The 22,648-nt window shown below is 45.9% G+C and overlaps 1 protein-coding gene across 6 annotated transcripts; it reads left to right on the top strand.

Moving 5' to 3' along the window:
- The first annotated feature begins 7,431 nt into the window (after window positions 1-7,431).
- pym1 (PYM homolog 1, exon junction complex associated factor) lies at window positions 7,432-22,348 on the top strand. 6 transcript variants are annotated; one of them, XM_072493741.1, is made up of 4 exons: window positions 7,432-7,578; window positions 9,608-9,701; window positions 12,404-12,443; window positions 17,145-22,348. In XM_072493741.1, exons 2-4 carry the CDS (start codon window positions 9,677-9,679, stop codon window positions 17,617-17,619), a joined length of 540 nt encoding a protein of 179 aa, XP_072349842.1. In that variant the 5' UTR covers window positions 7,432-7,578; window positions 9,608-9,676; the 3' UTR covers window positions 17,620-22,348. The 6 variants fall into 6 exon arrangements, with proteins under 6 accessions (XP_072349842.1, XP_072349841.1, XP_072349845.1 ...); XM_072493744.1 differs by lacking the exon at window positions 7,432-7,578 and adding an exon at window positions 7,757-7,771; XM_072493745.1 differs by lacking the exon at window positions 7,432-7,578 and adding an exon at window positions 8,157-8,171.
- Window positions 22,349-22,648: the final 300 nt, after the last annotated feature.

The raw sequence follows: 22,648 nt of genomic DNA on the forward strand, positions 1-22,648 counted from the left end.
TTCCAAAAGGAATTTGATAAGATGTCACATCAAAGGTTATTGCGGAAAATAAAATCTCATGGTGTAGGGGGTAATATACTGGCATGGATTGAAGATTTTCTAGCTAACAGGAAACAGAGTGTAGGCATAAATGGGTCATTTTCTGATTGGCAGAATGTAACACGTGGTGTGCCACAGTGATCACTGCTGGGGCCTCCACAATTCTACAATTTATATAAATGACTTGGACGAAGGGATCAACGGTATGGTTGCTAAATTCGCTGACGACACAAAGATCGGTACGAAAGAAAATTGTGGAGCGATTAGGAGGCTACAAAGGGACACAGATATGTTCAGTAGGCAGAAATCTGGAAAATGTGGACAAATGTGAAATGGCCCATCTTGGCAGAAAGAAGATAAAAGAAGCATATTATCTAAATGGTGAGAGATTACAGAATTCTCAGGTGCAGAGGGACCTGGGTGTCCTAGTGCATCAATCACAAAAGGCTGATTTGCAGATACAGCAAATGATTAGGAAAGTTAATCGAATGTTATTGTTTATTGTGAGGAGAATCGATTATAAAAGCAGCGAGGTTATGCTTCAGTTGTACAGGGCATTGGTGAGATCATATCTGGAATATTGTGTACTATTAGTCTTATTTTATAATAGTCTTTATTAGTGCCACAAGTAGGCTTACATTAACACTGCAATGAAGTTACTGTGAAGATGTAAATGCAGTCAAAGCAGTTCAGATAAGGTTTACTGGACTAATGCCAGGAATGAGTCGGTTGTCTTATGAGGAAAGGTTGGAGAGGTTACGTTTGTATCCACTAAGAGTAGGCAGCGACTTGATTAAACTCTTTAAGATCATGAGGGGTCTTAACAGGGTGAATGTGGAGAGGATGCTTCCTCTTGTGGGCGAATCTAGAACGGGAACACTATGTAAAAATAAGGAGTCACTCACTTAAGACAGTGTGGATGATTCTTTTCTCTCAGAAGATGGCGAATTCCCTAGCCCTAGAACCCTCAAGAAATCTGTGTTTCTCTTTTGCTAGCCTCTTGCTCATCCTCACTCCCTTCGCCCCACCATTGCTGGCTGTGCCTTAAACAACTGTCCAGGCCCTAAGCGCTGGAATTCCCCCCATAAACCTATCCACCATCTTTAAGACATCCTTGAAACCTACTTCTTTAACCAAACTAATAGTCACCTATCTTATCTCCTTTAACTTGATGTCAGGTTTTAGTCTGCTTAAGCAAACGTGAAGCACCTTGTAAGGTTTTGCTGTGTTAAATAATAATAATTATAACAATCTTTATTGTTGTCACAAGTAGGCAAGCCCCTATACGCCACACTCAAGTGCCTGTTCGGGTCACAGAGGGAGAATTCAGAATGTCCAATTCACCTAACAGCACGTCTTTCAGGACTTGTGGGTGGAAACCGGAGCACCCGGAGGAAACACGGGGAAAACGTGCAGACTCCGCACAGTGACCCAAGCCGGGAATCAAACCTGGGAGCCTGGCACTGTGAAGCAACAGTGCTAACTACTAATGTAATAATATGATGGCAGATTCTTCACAGGTGAAGATCATGGGAAATTTTGTCTATGGTAGTTGATATGATGTTGGTGACTGAAGAGGCCAATTCCATCTTTCCTGGGATCCCTACAATCAGGTTTCTGCCCTACCATAGTATTGAAATATGGCTTTTATCGAAGTAAAATATGTCCTGACACATCCTATGTCTCTGTGACAAAGATAAACTATCCCTCCTTGTCCTCGCAACTTGTCTGCAGCCTTTGACTTGTTTGACCAGACCATCCAACAAAATGCCTCTCTGCTGTAATCCAGTTGGGTGGGACTGGCAGGCATTTAGAACAAAGAACATTACTGTCATAATATACACCAGTATATTATGGTGCACACACACAGACACTGATGGACATGCAGTGGGACCAATCAGCACACACAACACCGCAGCCAAACACCAGTGAGAGCACACGCACTATAAAGACAGGGGACAGGAGAGTTCCCGCTCATTCTAGTAGCAGCCAGCTCGGAGCACAGAGCTCACAGCCTGCAACACAGACATTCACCATGTGCTGAGTGCATCACCTGGTTAGGACTGGGCAAGGGTTAACAGTTAAAGCTGGTATTGCATTTACCCACAGTTCAAGTATGTTAATATAGTTAACCCTTTAATAAAATAGAGTTGCACCACTTCCAGTGTTGGTGACCTGTTTGTGATCCAGAACACCCAACACATCATGGTACAAGGAGTGGTTGCATACTAGCACTTCTGAGACCCACCTGCAAGTAATCAGCATTCCGGCATCCTGAAGTATGGAGAACATCAACCCGCCGCCGCCGCTCCGCATCGCCGGCAATCTCGGGCTCAATTGGAAGATTTTTAAACAGCGCTTCCAGCTCTTCCTCGAAGCCACGGACAGGGAGAACGCCTCGGACACCAGGAAGATTGCTCTGCTCCTCTCCACGGCCGGGCAACACGCCATCCACATCTTCAACTCCCTCACATTCGCAGACGACGAGGACAAGACAAAGTACAATACGGTTCTCCTCAAATTCGATACCCACTTCAGCATAGAGGTCAATGAAAGCTTCGAAAGATCTGTTCCAGCAGCGCTTGCAGGGTAAGGACGAGCCTTTCCAATCCTTTCTAACACACCTCCACATCCTTGCGCAGTCCTGCGGCTATGGGCCCACCTCCGACTCCATGATATGCGACCAGATCGTATTTGGTGTTCTGTCGGACCCCCTGCGTCAGCAGCTCCTCAAAATTAAGCAACTCACCCTAGCGACTGCCATCGAGACCTGTGTCCTGCATGAAAATGCCACCAGTCGGTACTCCCACATACAGGCGGCTGAAACGGCCCGGCAAGGTCCCCACGAGGCAGAACGGGTCCAAACAATTGAACACCTCTAAGGCTGCAGCCTGGATGAGGGCGGCCATTTTGCGTGCTTTTCGTGGCCTCCCGCGCTTGTACGCGCCAAACGAGGGGACGGTGGCGTGGAGGAACGTGATGCGCAGGCGCGCACCACGCAGGACCGCACCACGCATGCGCGGTGGCGCAACGAGCGTACTGACGTCACGACGTGTGGCAACTATGGCTCCGCCCATTTAAAGCGGCAATGTCCTGCAAAATCGCGACAATGTCTACGATGTGACAGACTTGGCCACTATGCTGCCTGCTGTCGAGCAGCTCAGCCTGCCAATTCGTATCGCTTCAGCCAGCCTCGCAGAAAAGTTCGGGCAATTCAACCCACATTCACCGAGTCCGATTCCGACTTCCCGCAGATCAGTGACACCGAGGACCCGAGAGAGCCTTTTCGAGTCGCTGTTATAACAAAGAACAGGCTGTCCCCGAATCAAAACCACCAGCCGCTGTCGGTGCACAGCATTGATCCAGACGATGAGCGGTGTGCCACCCTGACGGTCAACCGATCCCAGTTACGATTCCGCCTGGACACTGGTGCTTCCGCTAATCTCCTAGCGTGGTCAGCCTTTCAGACCCTTGGGGTTAAACCAACCATTCTTCCGTCGACCTGCCAACTAGTGGACTACAATGGCAACGTCATTCCTGCTACCGGTTCATGCCAACTCGAAGTGACGCACGACTCGCGAAAAGCCACCCTTCCCTTCGAGATTGTGGGCTCCTCGAAGGACTCCCTGCTTGGCGCACAGGCGTGCAAACTCTTAAACCTCGTTCAACGAGTACACTCTCTCTCTCCAGAGGACACGTCTGCCTTCCAGGATGCAGACTTCAGGGCGCAACTCAATGCCATCATCGACCAGCACCGCGACGTTTTCGAAGGCATGGGCACGCTTCCATACACTTAGAAAATCCTGCTCAAACAAGACGCCATGAACACGCCTGTCGTTCATGCACTTCGCAGAGTCCCAGCACCCCTCAAGGACCGCCTCAAGCAGCAGCTGCAGGACCTCCAGGACCAAGGAGTGCTCTCCAGCGTGACGGAACCAACCAACTGGGTCAGTTCCATGGTGTGCATAAAGAAGCCCTCCGGCGAGCTCCGGATCTGCATTGACCCAAAGGATCTGAATCGCAACATAATGAGGGAGCATTACCCTATCCCCAAGCGCGAGGAGATCACGTGCGAGATGGCTCGGGCCAACATCTTCACCAAACTTGACGCCTCAAAAGGATTCTGGCAAATTCAACTAGACAGGTCCAGCAGAAAGCTGTGTACCTTTAATACCCCATTTGGCAGATACTGCTACAACAGGATGCCGTTTGGGATTATATCGGCATCAGAAGTATTCCACCGGATCATGGAGCAAATGATGGAGGGCAATGAGGGTATGCGCGTCATGTTGACGACACCATCATTTGGTCCACCACCCAGCAGGAGCATATCAGTCGTCTCCAGCGCGTTTTCAAACGAATACGGGACCAAGGCCTTCGCCTCAACAGAGCCAAATGTTCCTTCGGCCAGACGGAACTCAAGTTCCTGGGGGACCACATCTCCCGGTTAGGTGTGCGGCCGGCTGCGGACAAGGTGGCTGCCATCACGGCCATGTAGAAGCCAGCGGATAAGAAGGCGGTCCTCCAATTTTTGGGCATGGTCAACTTCCTGGGGAAGTTCATCCCCAACCTTGCCTCCCATACCACAGCTCATCCGGAACCTGGTCAGGAAGACGACAGACTTCCAATGGCTTCCCGCCCACGAGCGCGAATGGGAGGAGCTTAAGACCAAGCGTACCACGGCACCGGCATTGGCATTTTTTGATCCCACGAAGGAAACAAAAATTTCAACAGATGCCAGCCAATCCGGTATTGGGGCGGTGCTCCTGCAACGCGATGAGGCCTCATCATGGGCCCCCGTTGCATATGCGGCACGTGCCATGACCCCCACGGAACAGCGCCACGTGCAGATCGAAAAGGAGTGCCTGGGCCTGTTGACTGGGGTCGACAAATTTCATGATTACGTGTACGGCCTCCCCCAATTCACAGTCGAGACCGACCATCGCCCGCTGGTCAACATTATACAAAAAGACCTGAATGATATGACCCCTCGCCTCCAGCGCATTCTGCTTAAACTCCAGCGGTATGATTTCCAGCTCCTATACACCCCGGGCAAGGACCTGATCATAGCCGACGCTCTGTCCAGGGCAGTCAACACCTCGTGTGACTCAGAGGGGTTCGTCTGCCAGGTTGACGCCCATGTGGCCTTCACAGCCTCCAATCTGCCGGCCACGGATGAACGCCTTATCCACATTCGCCGCGAGACTGCGGCTGACCCCCTACTACAGCGTGTCATGCGCCACATGACGGACGGGTGGCTCAAGGGCCAATGCCCGCAGTTCTACAATATCAGGGACGATCTGGCAGTAGTCGATGGTGTCCTCCTGAAGCTGGACCGCATCGTGATCCCGCACAGCATGCGCCAGCTCGTTTTGGAACAGCTACACGAGTGCCATCTTGGCGTGGAGAAGTGCCGACGGAGGGCCCGAGAGGCTGTGTACTGGCCCGGCATCAATGAGGACATTGCCAACACAGTGCTCAACTGCCCCACCTGTCAGCGGTTCCAGCCGGCCCAACCACGTGAGACCCTACAGCCCATGAGTTGGTCACGTCCCCTTGGTCTAAGGTAGGTGTTGACCTGTTCCATGCGCTCGGCAGGGACTATGTTCTGATTGTAGACTATTTTTCGAACTACCCGGGGGTCGTACGCCTGCACAACATCACATCATCGGCGGTCATCCGTGCCTGCAAGGAGACCTTTGCTCGTCACGGCATCCCACTCGCTGTGATGTCGGACAATGGCCCCTGCTTTGTGAGCCAGGAATGGTCCAACTTTGCCAGCAGGTACAACTTTGTGCCTGTGACATCCAGTCCCCTGTACCCCAATCCAATGGCAAAGCGGAAAAGGGCGTCCACATCGTCAAACGGCTCCTCTGCAAGGCTGCCGATGCAGGATCCGACTTCTACCTCGCCCTGCTGGCCTATCGTTCGGCCCCACTCTCCACGGGCCTGTCGCCAGCCCAGCTGCTCATGGGTCGCACCCTCAGGACCACGGTGCCGTCCATTCACGCCCCAGACCTCGACCACATTCCGGTCCTTCAGCGGATGCAACAGTCTTGTGCACAACACAAGGCGGCGCATGACGCTCGGGCGACTGATCTCCCTGCTCTGGCGCCGGATGACAACGTCCGCATCCATCTTCCGGAGGGTGGGTGGTCTGCAAATGCTGTGGTTCTTCGGCAGGTGTCTTCCCGCTCGTTCCTGGTTCGTCTGCCAGATGGTTCCATTCGCCGCCGCAATCGGCGTGCCCTTCGTCTCGTTCCACGCTCGCTAAGTGATCCTCCACCGGTGCCACGCCCTCCTGTTGTCCCCAAACTGGACTATGTGGAGATTCCGAATACTCTGCATCCTCCTCACTCTGCCGTGGCCCAGCCCGTTCCTCAGCCGGTGGCTCCTGACCCACCCTTGAGGCGGTCAACCAGAATTCGTCGCCCACCTCAGAGACTTGACTTATGAGGTTTACAATGTTGGAGTCTTTGATCTGTTCTGTTATCCTGTTTCATCATTCCTGTAGTTTGTATATAATGTTCATTTCATTGTTGGTGTGACACCCTATTTCTCTGCACCAGGCACCTTCCCGTGTAAATAGATTAGCCTCATGTACATAGTCATGTAAATAACACGCACACACATAGTCAGGTACATTCACTACACAATATTTATTGTCACGCAGGCACATGTTCTTTATATAAAAGGGGGGATGTCATACTATACACCAGTATATTATGGTGCAGACACACACACACACACACACACTGATGGACATGCAGTGGGACCAATCAGCATTCACAACACCGCAGCCAATCACCAGTGAGAGCACACGCACTATAAAGACAGGGGACAGGAGAGTTCCCGCTGATTCTAGTAGCAGCCAGCTTGGAGCACAGAGCTCACAGCCTGCATCACAGACATTCACAGTGTGCTGAGTGCATCACCTGGTTAGGACTAGGCAAGGGTCAACAGTTAAAGCTGGTATTGCATTTACCCACAGTTCAAGTATGTTAATATAGTTAACCTTATAATAAAATAGAGTTGCACCACTTCCAGTGTTGGTGACCTGTTTGTGATCCAGAACACCCAATACATCAATTACATCACAGGAACAGGCCCTTCGGCCCACCAAACCTGTGCCGATCCGTATTCCTTATTTAGACCTACTACCTAAATGATCTGTATGCGTCCATTTCCCACCCGTTCATGTGGGCACAGAAATTCCTGATTTGCAGGGGCTCTGGGTTGTCTGCCTCCTCCTTCAGCAGTCAATTTGTTTGGAGCTTGTGGGTTGTGTTTCTGGCCGTTCCGCGCAGCAGTATCTGTCAACAGCCGAGAGGCTGTCTTTTCAGTTGGTTTGCGAAGCACACCTCCATTTTGCTGACTGGAGCAGAGTTCACCATGAAGCACTGCTGTTGGCATTCTGGAATCCTGGATGTGTCATGCATGTGCTGCAATTAGTATTGTAAGAAAATGCATTGGATGCTGGGCAGACTGGCTCTTGCAGTCCTGCTCTTTGATAATGTGCACTGAAATGAAAATCCTGATGTAAGGATATCTCCTTGTTCGTGCACCTTGCAGTTTAATGTGTTTTATTAGAGGTATTTGACTCTTGAGGAAGCACTTAAATGTAGGTTCTTGTCCTGGTGACACTGGGCCCCACCCAGTCTCACCCTAGTGGCGCAATTAAAATCGTCCTTTTCCAGTGCTGCTATGGAGGCTGCTTCTGCTACTGATTCTGGTAGGATTTCCCCCCCCCCCCCCCCCCCCACTCACATTCTTTGTAGAAGATGATACAAAGGAAAAAAGTTATTTAACGGCGGGGAGTGGGTTTAATTTTGAGGAGTGAAGCAGGTCACTTTGACTGAGCTTTAAAATTGAGCGAGGCTTTTTGGGGGGGGGGGGGGGGGGGGTTGGGGCCTGTGGAAGGAGTCGACGGTTAGGACAAGCGGGTGTAGGGAAAGGACAAAATGGAGGATTCCCAACTTCTTCATCACCCCCCATCTCCAGCACTCCATACCTTGAGGAAATTTGAGCCACTTTCTCCTCGGGTTTTCCTCGACGCGGCGATTCACTCTCCGCCATGGTAGGCGAGACTTCCGGCGGGTGCATCTTGGCGGCCTATGTGAGGGACGAAAGCGGTGAGTGCGCTTCTTTCCCCAGGCGCCAACTGCAGCGAATCCCCCCCCCCCCCCCCCCCCCTCGGCGGCGGCAGCCCTCCTCCCGAAGGCAATCGCCCCGAAATGCTCACCACTGCTTCCCCCGAATCAGGCGCCAAAATCCCGGGCAGCAGCCAGTCTGAGCTTTTCCCCCGGAGCAACAGTCGGCGAGAAGAGTCAGGAAAGTCCGAGGCTGTGTTTGCGGCCTAGTACAAAAACAAATACAATCGTCGCCTTGAGTTAATAAAACTAGTTATTTTCGTCAAATTTTCAATTGATGAACGTGTCAGTGGCCTAATATTCCAAAACTAATTTTTTGGAATACTTTTGATTAAAATACATTTTGAGACTATTGTTTCGATCTTGTGTTTGATAATAAGTCAAAAATAAATCTCTTCTGAAGTCTTGATTTGAAATGTCTCAGAAGATGGGACAGTGGGTTCACATTCCGATGAATTGACCAGCCTGGACTAGCTGAATTTTGCCATTCTAAATGGTGATTCTAGAGTTTAATACTTTTTTTTCCAAAAAATTGAATGTTTGAAAAAGTTAAAGCATGTGGACTAATAACTCCAAATGGGTAGCTCTGATTTTGTGAGAAGTGCTTTGCTCCTATTCCCCATTTGGTCAGTCCTGATCTTGGTCGTTGTAGAAAGTGGCTGAATGAAAGCCAGGAGCTTCCTCAAAGGGAGGCAGAATCCTTGAGGTTGAGGCTAAATGTAAGTTGATGGGTCGACATCATAAACTTTTTTGATTTGATTTATTATTGTCAATACGCTCATGGGCATTGGTGAGAGGTGCTGGTAGATGTCTGGAAGCAGGTTTTCTCCGTTTCCTTAATCAGGGAAGGTATATTTGTTTCCTGCTATTGTCACATTATGGAATTTAAGAAATGTATATTGAATCTGTGGTATGACACTATTCAGGATTTGTCACTAAATTGTCAAACTTAATGCATGAAAAAAGGTTGATTTAAGCACTTGAGGGTTGCTATTGCTTATGGAATTGTATTCCCACATTTGTTATATACCAAAGATAGCTAGTGCCTGGGCTTGACTCTCCTTTTTGTTTCCATGTATGGAAACTTAACCGTTCCAATATTTTGCCCCTTCCTCGCTTCAGTGGAGCGCCAGGGCAGATTGAGAGCTGAGGATTTGAAGGATTGTGTTGAAGTTTTTTTTGAAGTTTTTTAAAATAAAAAATGTTGGGTGTTTACAAAATCATTGGTTTTAAAGTGCGATTAACGGGGCTATATTTTTCTAGTGATCACTTGGAAGATAAAGTTATTGTGGGATTAAACTTGTAAGATTTCTTTCAGTAACTTCTATCTTTTTATAAGTAGGATCCCCCCTTTTAATTCACAGTAACCACCTAGCCATGTAAATATTTAAATTTATACTTTTACTCCACATTTGTAGGGAAATATATTCCTGCATCGCAGCGGCCTGATGGGACCTGGCGGAAACCAAGGCGAGTAAGGGAAGGATATGTCCCTCAAGAGGAGGTGCCAGTGTAAGTAACATTTTACAGAAATAAGTATTTGAAAGGCAAAATTGTTTCTAACCTGTTGTGAAAAGGTATGGGGAGGTGTCTTATTTGCTGTACCTGTTCTACTAGTTGCCTCTTACTACCTGCTGCCACCTTCAGCAGTGCATCACTTGTCACTTGTTGACGTTTAAACCTGTAAGAGCTACCTCCGAGTGTTTAGCGCTCAAAATTCATTTTCTTTTGCATCCCATCTGCGCGTATCATTCAGAGTTTAACTTCTAGCTGGCAATCAAATATCAGCTATGTCCTAGAAAGTTAGAAATGGGCGAACTTGCCAGGTGATCACAAGTAGAGCGCATCTGCAAGTGCATTGTGTTGCTGTTTGACTTAAACTATTCAGTCAAATGTTTTGGAGAAGGCAGGTCTGTGTTTCACAAGTGACAACACGTGAGTTACAGTAGAACGCTACCTGAGCTGTGTCTTCAATTGTGTAGTGGTATTTCCATTAAATATAAAAGGGTGACCATATTAACAACTTGTAAAAAGGGGAAGAAATGCTTTAAATGCAAAGGCCTTCCTAATTGCATACTATTAATTAAGCAGAAGAAATGCTTTAAATGCAAAGGCCTTCCTAATTGCATACTATTAATTAAGCAAAGTTATTTGTTTTGGACGTATTTAAAATATCATGCATTTTATTCCGTCAATGCACACTATCAACTCTGATCTCATTGTTACAGACCAACTTAATGTACATTCTCCACGCACAAAATTACTTTTGGATGCTAATTCAGAGGCACCTAAACCTTCAAACTTCAATATCTATTAAAGCAATAGAAGGAAGTTGATATTCTGGAGAAGTGCTCACTGGCAGGTCCTCTTTCTGGCCTGATCTGAGCTATGGCCAGCTTGGTGACCTGTACTGTGTCACCTCTGGAGCTCAAGAATCTCACGCGCATCTACCCTGCTGGCCTCATGGGTAAAGACACTGTTCCTTGCTGAACTTGGCAATAATGAATAAGAAGCCCCATGTTTGCTGTCTCCATCTTTGTGTGACCTCCGTATGCAAGGGCTAGGAAGGGAACAATCAATTAGGACCCCAGTTCTGAATCGTTAGCCAGCATATCTAGTATTATTTTGAAACCAGTACGATGGAACTTTCTCTCCATCCCCACGCGCCTTTCTTTTAAGGTTGGGGTGAAGAAATCTGGTGACCTCTTGTGTCCAGCGGATCCATTATCAAGGATAAACTTCATGTGTTGCAAAAATTCCTTCAAATTTACAAGTGAAGCATGATGTATTGTACGTGGAATCCATTTCTTAACACAACTGACAGCTGGGGACTTAGTGGTAGGGAATCTGTTCTAAGCCCCTTCTATTTAGCTTTTGCTAAAGAAGATTGTGTTTTGGGGAAGGATTGGGGGGGGTAGTGTTGGTGACTTCCCATGATTGGTGTCCTATGTTGTGACATTGGGGCGCTCCACTATATATGTAGGGTAAAAAAATTAGATGTTTGCAGTGAGTTTCAGACAGTGGTTCAGTGGTGTGATTTTGCTTTTTATCCTGATTACTTGGGCTTCAATTCCACGGTATCGAAAGTGCTTAATTGAACTAGTATCTTGTAGCTCATTGAGCATTTATGATACCTTGTCTTACTGTTTCTTAAAGTAATTATGTCAAAATTTAGATGTGGATTAATGAAGTGTCCAGAATGTAACGTTTTTGGACTATATATAATGTTTAGCAAGTAGAATGCCTGATCACAATCTCATTACTGTAGAGAGAGATTTGCATACAAGGTGGTTCTGCGGAGCAAAGAAAGTTACCCTAGGCTGTTCCTCTAGGCAAACTGCAAAAGAACATTGAAAAGCAGCGTGCTCACTTGCTCTTTTGGCCACAATTTAAGACCTGGAGAGGAGAAAATACTTTAAAACCTGTTCCATTCTTTTCTCCCCACGCTGCTCTTGCAGTCACTGCTCTTGTTGAGATTTCCTATTCCCGGTCCTGGTGTGTGAGCTGAAATAATGTGTTGCAGACTACTTGGCTGGGAGGCTGCATCAAGAACCCAATTCTGACCTTCACTCCATGTCTGCACATGTACTGATGGCAGATGAGACTGGATGGTGATTGGGAATGACTGACTTTGTTTCTCTTCTTTCTCCTTCCCAACCTCAAACAATCGAACCCAGGACTAGCACATGTACCTTTATCCACAAGGCCATCAGGGACCCCCCCAAAAAATAATTTTGGGGAATGTACACAATATTGCCCCAAATGGTGAACTTTAAAAAACACTTAAAATAATTAAATAAAAGCAAAATACTGAGGATGCTGGAAATCCGAAATTCAAAACCGAAAATACTCGATAAAAAGCAGATCTGTCAGAGAGTCCATATGGACTCTCCCTACAGAAGCTGCCAGGCCTGCTGAGTTTATCCAGTGTTTTCTGTTTTTATACTGGATAACAAAGAAAAAAGTTATTTTTGACCTAACTTAATTACCACAGGCACAATTTTGAAATATGCACAACCTGCAAATGGTTAACTTTTAAAAGTTCTTAATGAAATCAAAATCAGGACAAACCTGTAATAAACCTTTTAATATTTCCTGGCATTAAGAACCCACTTAATTGAGATAAGTATTGGAGACCTATAATTCAGCTGATGACGTGCGCAATTTGTGCAAAATGGCTACGCAAAAGTTGAGAATGCTATTTTACTCAACAGGTATTGCATTTCCAGGGGCGTATCTTCTGCATTGTAAAAGGTATTGGATCTGAGTCTTTACTGCTCCCTCGTGATGAATAATGCACGCCTCTGATTCCCACGCTCGCTCACTGCGCAAAGTAGCATTAATATTGATTTTGGCAGAATGTCAATGTTAAGTTTTGTCTTTTTTATAGGAAAACATTATCCATCAGATGGCACCCAATAAAGTCAAGTTTCAAGTATTGCTGGATTGCAGTGCACTGCTTTTGTAGCAGTTCTTGATTAAAATACACTCCGCTTTTACGTTCAAAATTTGTTATAAAATCTTATTTAACAAATGACCTCTAATTAACACTCTCCATCATGAAAACTTTAGATATTTTGAATTTTAGTAAATCCAGTTATGTTGAATGCCTGAGTCATCCAGCACAGGAAAGGCCCTTTGGTCCATCGAGTCTGTGCCAGTCGAAAACAACCACCTAACCATTCTAATCCATTTCCCAGCTCTTTGACCCATAGGCCCTGGATCGCAAGTACACATCTATGCCTATATATATCTATGCCCCTCATAGTTTTATACATCTCAATCATGTCTCTCTCTCTCTCTCTCTTTCTTTCTCTCTCTCCCCCCCCCCCCCCACCACCACCACCCCACCACCTCAATCTCCTCTGCTCCAAGGAAAACAAACCCAGTCTATCCGATCTCTTTTCATAACTTTTTTGAAATATTATAAAGAGTACCCAATTCATTTTTCCAATTAAGGGGCAATTTGGCGTGGCCAATCCACCTACCCTGCACATCTTTGGGTTGTGGGGGCGAAACCCACGCAGACACGGGGAGAATGTGCAAACTCCACACGGACAGTGACCCAGAGCCGGGATCTAACCTGGGATCTCGGCACCGTGAGGCCGCAGTGCTAACCACTGCGCCACCGTGCTGCCCCTCTCTTCATAACGAACACTCCAGCCCAGGCAACATCCTGGTAAATCTCCTCTGCACCCTTTCCAGTGCTATCCCATCCATAATGTAGATCCCAGAACCGCACCCAATACTCTAGATGTGGCCTAACCAACGTTTTGTACAGTTCCAGCATTATCCTCCCTGCTCTTAATCTCATGCCTCGGCTAATAAAGGCAAGGAAACCATTATGCCTTCTTAACCACTATCCACCTGCTCTGCTACCGTAAGGGATCGGTATGCAAGCACACCAAGATCCCTCTGATCCTCGGTGCTTCCTAAGGTTAGCAAGAAATACAGGAGTTCATTATAAATCCTAGCCACCTCACTGAATATCCTTCCAAAGTTTGCACCCATAACTAGAAATGTTTCTAGTTTTGCATGACTCTCGGCTTGGACTGTTTTACCTTTTTAAAGAAAAGTTTACTAATCTATCTCCTGTGGCATTGCAGGTGGCCAAGACATAAGTTAAAATTTCCAGATGGAGTTTTGGGGGAGGAAAGTGAACGAGGCAAATCAAGGGAGGCAGGTGAAATAAATAAAGAGAGTTGGGAGGAAATGGTACACTGGGTGACCACAGTGGAATAGGGGGTGGTCATTGGAATGCATCTTTGCCTTGGATGACTTCTGTGCAAAGCTTTTGGGGATGAAATGATAATGACTGGACAGTTCAGCCAACAGTTCGGCTGTGATGCTGAGCAAGAGTAGTTTCGATCAGTGAGTTTTGGGAACTGAGACATCATTGGGAATGTTGCTCTAAATGGGATAATGAATAGGGCGAAGGGAAACCTCTACGGTGATCTACAGGCAGTGTGGAGCCAATTGCAGTTAGCAGGTGGTTTGGACAGACAATGCAGTGTAAGGTAGGGAGGAGTAAGGTGGTGGGTAGGCAGCAGGATTTAGAGGACATCTTTTTGCTTATTTTCCTAATAAAAGTAGGCTTCTGCTGACATTTCTGTGCTTAATTTGAGAATTCACTTGAAGGGCAGCACGGTAGCATAGTGGTTGGCACAATTGCTTCACAGCTCCAGGGTCCCAGGTTCGATTCCCGGCTTGGGTCACTGTCTGTGCGGAGTCTGAACGTTCTCCCCGTGTGTGCGTGGGTTTCCTCCGGGTGCTCCGGTTTCCTCCCACAGTCCAAAGATGTGCAGGTTAGGTGGATTGGCCATGCTAAATTGCCCTTAGTGTTGGGTGGGGCTACTGGGTTATGGGGATAGGGTGGAGGTGTTGACCTTGGGTAGGGTGCTCTTTCCAAGAGCAGACTCGATGGACCGAATGGCCTCCTTCTACACTGTACCTTCTGTGTCTATGATTGTGTGGGCTGTTCTATCATGTTAAATGGTGACTCTGTTTCCTATTTGTCATAGAACATACAGTGCAGAAGGAGGCCATTTGGCCCATCGAGTCTGCACCGACCCACTCAAGCCCTCACTTCCACCCTATCCCCGTAACCCAATAATCCCTCCTAACCTTTTTGGTCACTGAGGGCAATTTATCATGGCCAACCCACCTAACCTGCACGTCTATGGACTGTGGGAGGAAACCGGAGCACCCGGAGGAAACCCACGCTGACACGGGGAGAACATGCAGACTCCGCACAGACAGTGACCCAGCGGGGAATCAAACCTGGGACCCTGGTGCTGTGAAGCCACAGTACCACTTGTGCTATCGTGCTGCGTGGCTCTGTCAAGTTGCTGGCTCAGCAGCACTATTTGGAATTCTGAGACCACTTGCCATTTCTAATATTGGAGCTTGAGTTTTTAACCTTCTATTTTCGATTTAATTTTGTTCATACTTGCTCCTGGCATGCCATCCTCCATCTTTTTACCAGCCTCTAATAAACACGACCTGAATATCAGTGCTGAAAAACGTCATGCCTTGCTGGAAAGTTCAGTTTATACTTTTTGAGCTTAATAAATCCATCATCTCTTTTTTCAACCTTGATGTACTGCTTTTATTTGGGTTTTTCCATGTAACAAATATAGCATGCTTTAACATTCATCTTCCTTTCTTGCCCACTTCCCCCCCCCCCCCCCCCCCCCCTCTCCTCCTCCTCTCCCATTTGTTCGGCTCGCAATGTTGCATGCGCAAAAGTAATTTCATAATTTGCAGATGTTTAATATTCCGTTAACGCCACCACCCCCTTGTTTGCTTTATTAATATCAATCACTGGAATGGTGATAGCTTGACTGTTCCGCTAATGTCGACCAGGCCTGACTTGGTGTAAAATGCTCCCTTTTTTTTAATGTTGCACAAGTTCATTGATGACCAACAGAGCTCTGATTTTGTCAGCGTTGGAAGCGCAAGATTGCTCGGGGCAGCGCTAAGCACACGCAAATAATCCGGTTGCACCTTTTGACTGGCCAATTGCCAGCGTTTTATGTCCAAGGAGAAAATTGTGACTACAATAACTGCAAAATATTGTTCCGAGAGTGTTGCAAAGCTTATACAAAGCAAATTAATCTTGATTTCATGCCCCAATAAGGGCGGCATGGTAGTGCAGTGGTTAGCACCGCGGCCTCTTGACGGCGAGGACCCGGATTTGAATCCCTGCCCCGGGTCACTGGCCGTGTGGAGTTTGCACATTCTCCCTGTGTCTTTGTGGGTCTCACTCCCACAACCGAAAGATGTAGGTGGATTGGTTGCGCTCAATTGCCCCTTAATTTGGGGGGGGAGGGGGGGGGAATTGGGTACTCTAAATTTATTCTTTTAAAAAACGTTTTAATGCCCCAAATCAATAATTTGCAACAACTACTTGCTCGGGTGGACACTTCTAGCACAGTGTAAGCAAGATTTTACTACAACTTCGAAGAGTTTCTTCCATTATTCCTTGAGACAGCCATGGTCAGACTTATAACTGCCCTGAGTCAAAGGCTATCCTTTTTCTACATGATTTGAAGCAGGAATTGGGTTGACTGTTGGCAATAGCATCCTCCAAGTCTTCATGTACCCACCAACCACCACAGTCAAATTTGAAGAGTACCTCTCTTACAATTGTTTCTGGCTGCACCCTGTTATCCTTTACCATGTTCCCCATGTGTAGAAGCAGTTGTGCTGTACACTGACACAATAACTATTATATCTACTGACAGCTGGATTTGCAAGTCTGTAAATGAGCCCCTTTCCCTTACCACCCATCTCGATTACTCTTGCTCCTTGTTCTTGCCCCACCTTCCCCACAGGCTCCCAATTGTATGGGGTGTAGTTCATTCAGTGCCATCCAGCCTCACAGCATCACGTCCCAAGTGACAATTTAAGTGCCATTGCTGTGAGTTTCAACAAGCTCTTTAGTTACCAAGGGCGTCACAGGAAAAGAGAGATGTGGGCAGGAGGGCACGTTAACCAGAAAATCCAATATGTTGTAAGGGGTGGGTAAGTTTTGACTCCGAACAGCTCACCACTTCCTCAGGGGCATTTAGGATGGAGAGTAAATGCTGGCCTTGCCAGCGACGACACATCCTATAAAAGCATTACAAAAATAGACCAATGGGCCAATCACTTTCAAGCACGACTGTTTAAAAAAACTGGGGCTCTTAAACTTGGTGGCAATACAGTGCTTAGAAATCAAATGAGGAGTTCTCTGCATAGTTGGCACACTGTCTCAGTTCAGGTACAGAGTAGTCGGGTACAGAGTGAGCTACCGGGAGGGTGGCTAGTACCCATAAAACAATAGCCCAGCAAGAGTCGAGAGAGGAGCAAATCAGGGGGGAGGGGGGAAAGTAGATAAACTGTTTTTGATAACGCAGTCTGATTGTATCCCACTTCGCATGGCCTGTTATTATCTGTATTTGTTGTGTGCAGGTACGAAAACAAGTTTGTGAAGTTTTTCAAAAGCAAACCCGACCTGCCTCCTGGCCTTAACCCCGATGAATCCGCCAAAAGCAAGCAGCAACAGTCAAAGCCCGACGGAGAGCTGGCTGGGTTATCCAAGTCAGCTAAACGCAACCTCAAGCGCAAAGAGAAGCGCAAACAGCAGCAGGAATGTGACGGCACCGCCGAGGCCGATGAGCTGAGTCAAACATTGCAGAAAACCACCATTGGTGGCAGTAGCGGCAGCAGTCCGAACTCGCAGGCTGCTGCGTTGCAAGGGGATCATGATGGAGTAGAAAAGGCGAAGAAGGTAAAAAATCTAAAAAAAAAACTGCGCCAAATCAATGAACTGCAGCAAAAACTAGACTCTGGCGAGATTAAAGAAGCGACGAAAGAGCAGCTGGAAAAGCTGAGCCGCCGGGAACTGCTGGTGGAGGAGTTGGAGGGTTTGGAACTGGGTTTATAGTATTAACTATTGTATGCTGCCAAGGATCTGGGAAAGTCATTGTTCCATACCCACACAAGAAATCCACGCCGAGTAACTATCAGATAATACCGGTCTTAAAGAGACCAAGGGTCACACAATAGGACATTATCGTCCACGCTGGTCCTCGTGCTGCCTTTCACACTGTTAGTTTTATTAGAAGTGGAGGGAATCTTTTTCAGAAAAGTTTCATTCCTAAGCCTTGAGAATGAGGTATGGAATAAATGTACTGTTCAGTGGACTGACTGCATTGGGTGTTCTCTGTTAGACTGCGTGACACCAGAATATTGTCTTGTGCAGTGCACCTGTTGCTGTGTGCTTGGTCTGGACCAGGGGATTCGCCATGTCGAGAAGCCTGATCGCCATCTCATTCCTTCGCGTTGCTGGGGAGAGGAAACAATCCACTGTTCAATTCAGCAGAAATGTTCAAGGCAACCCCCCACCCCCGTCCCTTTGTTTTTATATACTAGTATTCTGGCTGAGAAGCACATTGAGGGGGTGTAATATCCAGTATTGAATGGGACATTAAAGTAGAAATGGCCCTCTGGGATGCTGCTGCACTTCTGATTATTTTTGAATTGTGCTTGTTCCCAGTACCAGGATGGGGGGAATAATTAAATTGCTATTTGTATGTCTCCCAATTGGGTGAACTATTGTCTAAAGGCTTTAATAAAATCATTTTTGTGTGTCCTTCAAAACCGCAGAAAGTAAATGATAAGCATTTTTTTACTGAAGTGCCAGTTGTGCGTTAACCGTTGTAAAAGTTAACAATGCAATACTGGTTTGAAGTCATTGACTTGAATGGTGCTGTTAACCTCTGTTCAGCTTTGATTTCCTCACTGTCTTGTCTTGTGTGCCGTCAGTATCACTTCAGAGTTGTGCAGTTTTCCCTGAACATGGACAACAAGCATCACCATGAATTATCAAGAATTTGCCTACAGACCAGCCATTGTAATTCACTCCACATGAAATTCTTTGGGATGTTTTTCAGATGAGGCACAATAGGAATGGAATTCTTTAAGCTGCCCATCTATATTGAATGCAGATGTGTATGGGATAGGGCTGGCCACTTACCAGGTGGTACTAATATGGGGGTGGGGGATATAAAACGGGTTGTGTCCCCAACAGTAAGACATGAATATTACACACCGTTTTTCATATGCTAATGGCTATCACAAGCTCTCTTCTATTCCGGTAATGGAGGTAATTTCAAGGGTGACTTTACTGATCCGGATTGAATTGCATACATGAAATGTCCCAGAGCGGCACCATGGTGCAGTGGTTAGCACTGCGGCTCCGAGGACCCGAGTACGATCCCTGCCCCGGGTCGCTGTCCGCGTGGGTCTCTCCCCCACAACTCACACACATGCAGAGTAGGTGAATTGGCCAGGCTAAGCTGCCCCTTAATTGGGAAAAAAAGAATTGGGTACTCTAAAATGTAAACAAAAATACATGAGATTTCCGATCAATGTGATGCATTAGCTGCAGATGGGTATGGAATGGGCTTGGCGGTCGTGCTGTCAAATGGCAATATTTTGGGGAAGTTGGCAAAGAAACCAGCACTGATTCTCAATATGGGGCAGATTGCCTGCCCCAATAATCTCCACAAATAATATATCTATCCTCATGTGCTAACAACCATCTCAAACTCAAGACAGCAAAACATCTTGCAGTCGTCTAAATTCAGTGCGATATAATGAGGATGCCAGTTAATTGGCTAAAGGTTAAAAGCCATATTTTGTATAATAAATTGTCCATTTTAAAGGAATCCCAAAATCAACTCCTCCGGTAATCTTTATAATTTAGTTACTGGATAACAATTTATTTTTATGACCCGATTTAAGGATTGAAAATGAGTTATGAAAGCTGCCAATATTGTATTGTTTACTGGGACTTTCCAAGTTTTTAGTCCTTGTATCATTGACATTTTAATTTTAAAAAAATAATTGTATATTGTATATATTTTAGATGTACATTTAGGAAAGTAATCTGGAATGTGATGCACGGAATATAGAATGCACAAATGGAGCAAAATTCTTCACAGACTTAAAATGGCAGCTGGCGATCAGTAGATTTCACCATGTATCTGTCTGACTTGCAGTCTTGTTGAATATAATCCAGATTTAATATAGATCATCCTTTTACAATACTAAATGCTCTGAATACCAAGAGGTGAAAATGTTGAATACAGGCCTCGTGAGCAATGAATTTCCTTTGAATCACTTACAATGCTTACAAATCAACAGTAAGTAGCTCAGTGCAGAGGGCCTAAGAGTGGTTCTTTGAGCCCTCTTGTTATTCCACAGGTTGTGAGACCACTCCAGCTGCAAATACACACCAAATCGGAACTTGTGGAGTATTTACCCCAACCTACCGCTTTTTAAAAATACATTTATTTAAATTTAATTAGACAATTTGTACTAAAGCTTGTGTTGATGGGAGAACAAAAAATATTTACTGTAAACCTGGGACCAAGCCAGTCTTAAAATGGGTGCAACTTGTTCCAGCAATAATGTGGCGTTCCATTGTGGATGCCGGCTCCTGGCAACAGTTCCTCATATGCAACTAGGGTGAGTGGAAGATGAGTCTATTTCTCCCAGGAAAAGTGAGAATTGTTTTGGTTTATTAAACATGCACGCCTACCTGGGAATGTAGCGCTGGCAGAGGCTAATTCTCTTGACCTGCACTTGTACAGGGACAAGGGCAACCTGTCCTGTAGTCCTTAGGAGAACATTTTGTTTCAAATCTTGTTTTCTCCCTATTGTTTGGAAGGCACTAGTTGGCGATATCCAGTATTCCCCTCCCAGTCCCAAAGTGATAGCAGTCTTTAGTACCTGGGTAAGTGAGCATAGGCTATTGTTTGAACTCATTCAACCGAAGAATAATCTTATGCTCCTACTGCATCCACATTTGTGCCCTTCCTTCGGTGGTTACATTCCCTAGCCGGTTACATTCCCTAGCCCAACAGCACTGGCTAATTGTAGTTCCCAAATTACCAACCCATTGTGGAAGGGTTAACACAGACTGCAAGGAACTGGCCATTGAGTCTGGGACCTTTTGAAGAACCCCTGCACCTAGGAGATATATTTGCTTATTAAGACACCAGGTGAGGTTGGAAGAAAATCACCTGAAATGGTTGAAATCATTCACAAAATATTTAACTGACAGCATTACTTGTTTTCCACCCTTTTCCTTTCCAAAACAGTGGCCATTCAATAAAGCCTACAGCAATAAAACAACTATGTTTCATAGACTATATTTTTGTAATTATTCTCAAAAATGTTTCCGTTACCCTTTTTTTGTCACTCCAACTTCACCTGCTAACACATGTTATTCCATGATCAAAGGGCAACCCTATGGTTTCTGCATAGAACTAGGGCAAATTGGGGAGGGAAACTGTCTTCTGTCTGACTCGCACTGCCATACAGAATGTTAAACTTGACAGTCCAGTAGGTTGGATTTGCTGCCTGTGCTCAATGACCTGAACTCTTGCAGCAGTTTAGGTTGCTGTATGGCTGTAATGCAAAAATTCAGCAAGGTTTGAGTTCCCGCTTGCCATTCAGTAACTCCTGAAAATGTGCATTGCTGGGCAACTGGTGACCATTCGGATGGAGGTAGGATAGCCTATCATGAGCAGCCTAGATGAGAGCATGATGCAGGGCCACTTGCACTAGTTGATACCTTTTGAAATCATAGATTTTTATTGGTAGGTGACGTTTTGGCAGGCCAATGCTGATGAGTGTATGCAACCTGATTGAACAAGTTTTCAGACCATCCTTAACTTCGGGAATCTACAATTTTTCGGGTTGGGGGTGTCTGGAGTTGAAATTGAGTCCTTAAGTATGGTTTTAACAGTCGAACAGTATTATTCATCTCCGTATCAGCTAAGCAAACCTGAAACTCATTGGCATTAGTCAGCCCTCTCCCTATCTCTTCCCCCTCAAGGCTTTGTTTCCTTACAGGTGGACAGCTCTTAGCCATCCATCAGTACCATGCTTAAATGACCATTTAAATATGAGTTTCATATTGGGTGCCCCAGCGTGATCCAATTCTATCTGCTTCTGATGCCCATATATGTATGCTTCCAGCAGTAATCATTGCCTAGTGATTGGGAGTGGGAGCCTGGGTGGTCTTTCCTTTCAACCTGCTTTGCAACTTGCAGTATTAGTATCCCTACAGATGCTTTGGCTCATAACCAACTCAACACAGCAGACATTGAATCTGAAGTTTCCTAGTATGTATGGCCCAGCATCTTGGGAAGTGATGCATTTACCTCAAAAGGTCACTTGAGAAACTAGTTTTGCTATCTATTCCCTTACTTGTTGGACGCTTCCAAAGAAAGTGAACCCTGCAGGTGGGTAGCAATGCAGTGTACACAATGTCAGGTTTTCATTCCCCATAAAGAATGAAAGAGTCACTTATATCTGTCATTACCAGCCCACTCAAGTGTATGATGAATTTTGATTCTAGTGTGTTGAAGATATCCAGTATTCACTTCCCAGTTCATGGTATTGGAATATTTGACTTTAAACAGGATTGAAACTTAGAAAAAAATGGAAATAAAATGTTTTACTGTAAGTAACTATCAGAAATGTGTTGCTTGCTGTGTGTGTGTGTGTGTTGTGTGGATTATCAGTGACCCAAGTTTTTTTTATTAAAAAAAAAGAAGCTTTTCCAGAGCTAGTGAATAAAGTTTGAAATATGTGATCAATCAATGCCTGTGCTTGCTTGCTTTTAGTTAAAACTGTTCATCTAGAATATGGATGAAGGTAAAGTTGTGGTGTCTCAGTACACTTGATTTGCTCCTAGCCCAAATTTCAAGTGGTGGTTTATTAAACCCCAGTTGCAATGAAGCTATTATTCCTTACATGAAACTCTTGATTTTGAGTCCGAATGCTCTGCGATAAAAGATCAGTTCCAGTGGCTTGAGAACAGAAGCCAGGCTGGCACTCCAGTCACTATCGCGAAGGACAAGGGCAGCAGTCACATGGGAACACCATCCTGCCTAGGA

The sequence above is a fragment of the Scyliorhinus torazame genome, chromosome X (assembly GCF_047496885.1).
Source record: "Scyliorhinus torazame isolate Kashiwa2021f chromosome X, sScyTor2.1, whole genome shotgun sequence".
NCBI classification, from domain to species: domain Eukaryota; kingdom Metazoa; phylum Chordata; class Chondrichthyes; order Carcharhiniformes; family Scyliorhinidae; genus Scyliorhinus; species Scyliorhinus torazame.

Bases quoted from the DNA above. Each gene is read 5' to 3' on its own strand.
- pym1 (XM_072493739.1), top strand. From the start codon at position 8,114: ATGGTAGGCGAGACTTCCGGCGGGTGCATCTTGGCGGCCTATGTGAGG. The intron at 8,172-9,607 runs GTGAGTGCGCTT...CCACATTTGTAG, and splicing joins CTATGTGAGGGACGAAAGCG to GGAAATATATTCCTGCATCG. The intron at 9,702-17,144 runs GTAAGTAACATT...TGTTGTGTGCAG, and splicing joins CCTCAAGAGGAGGTGCCAGT to GTACGAAAACAAGTTTGTGA.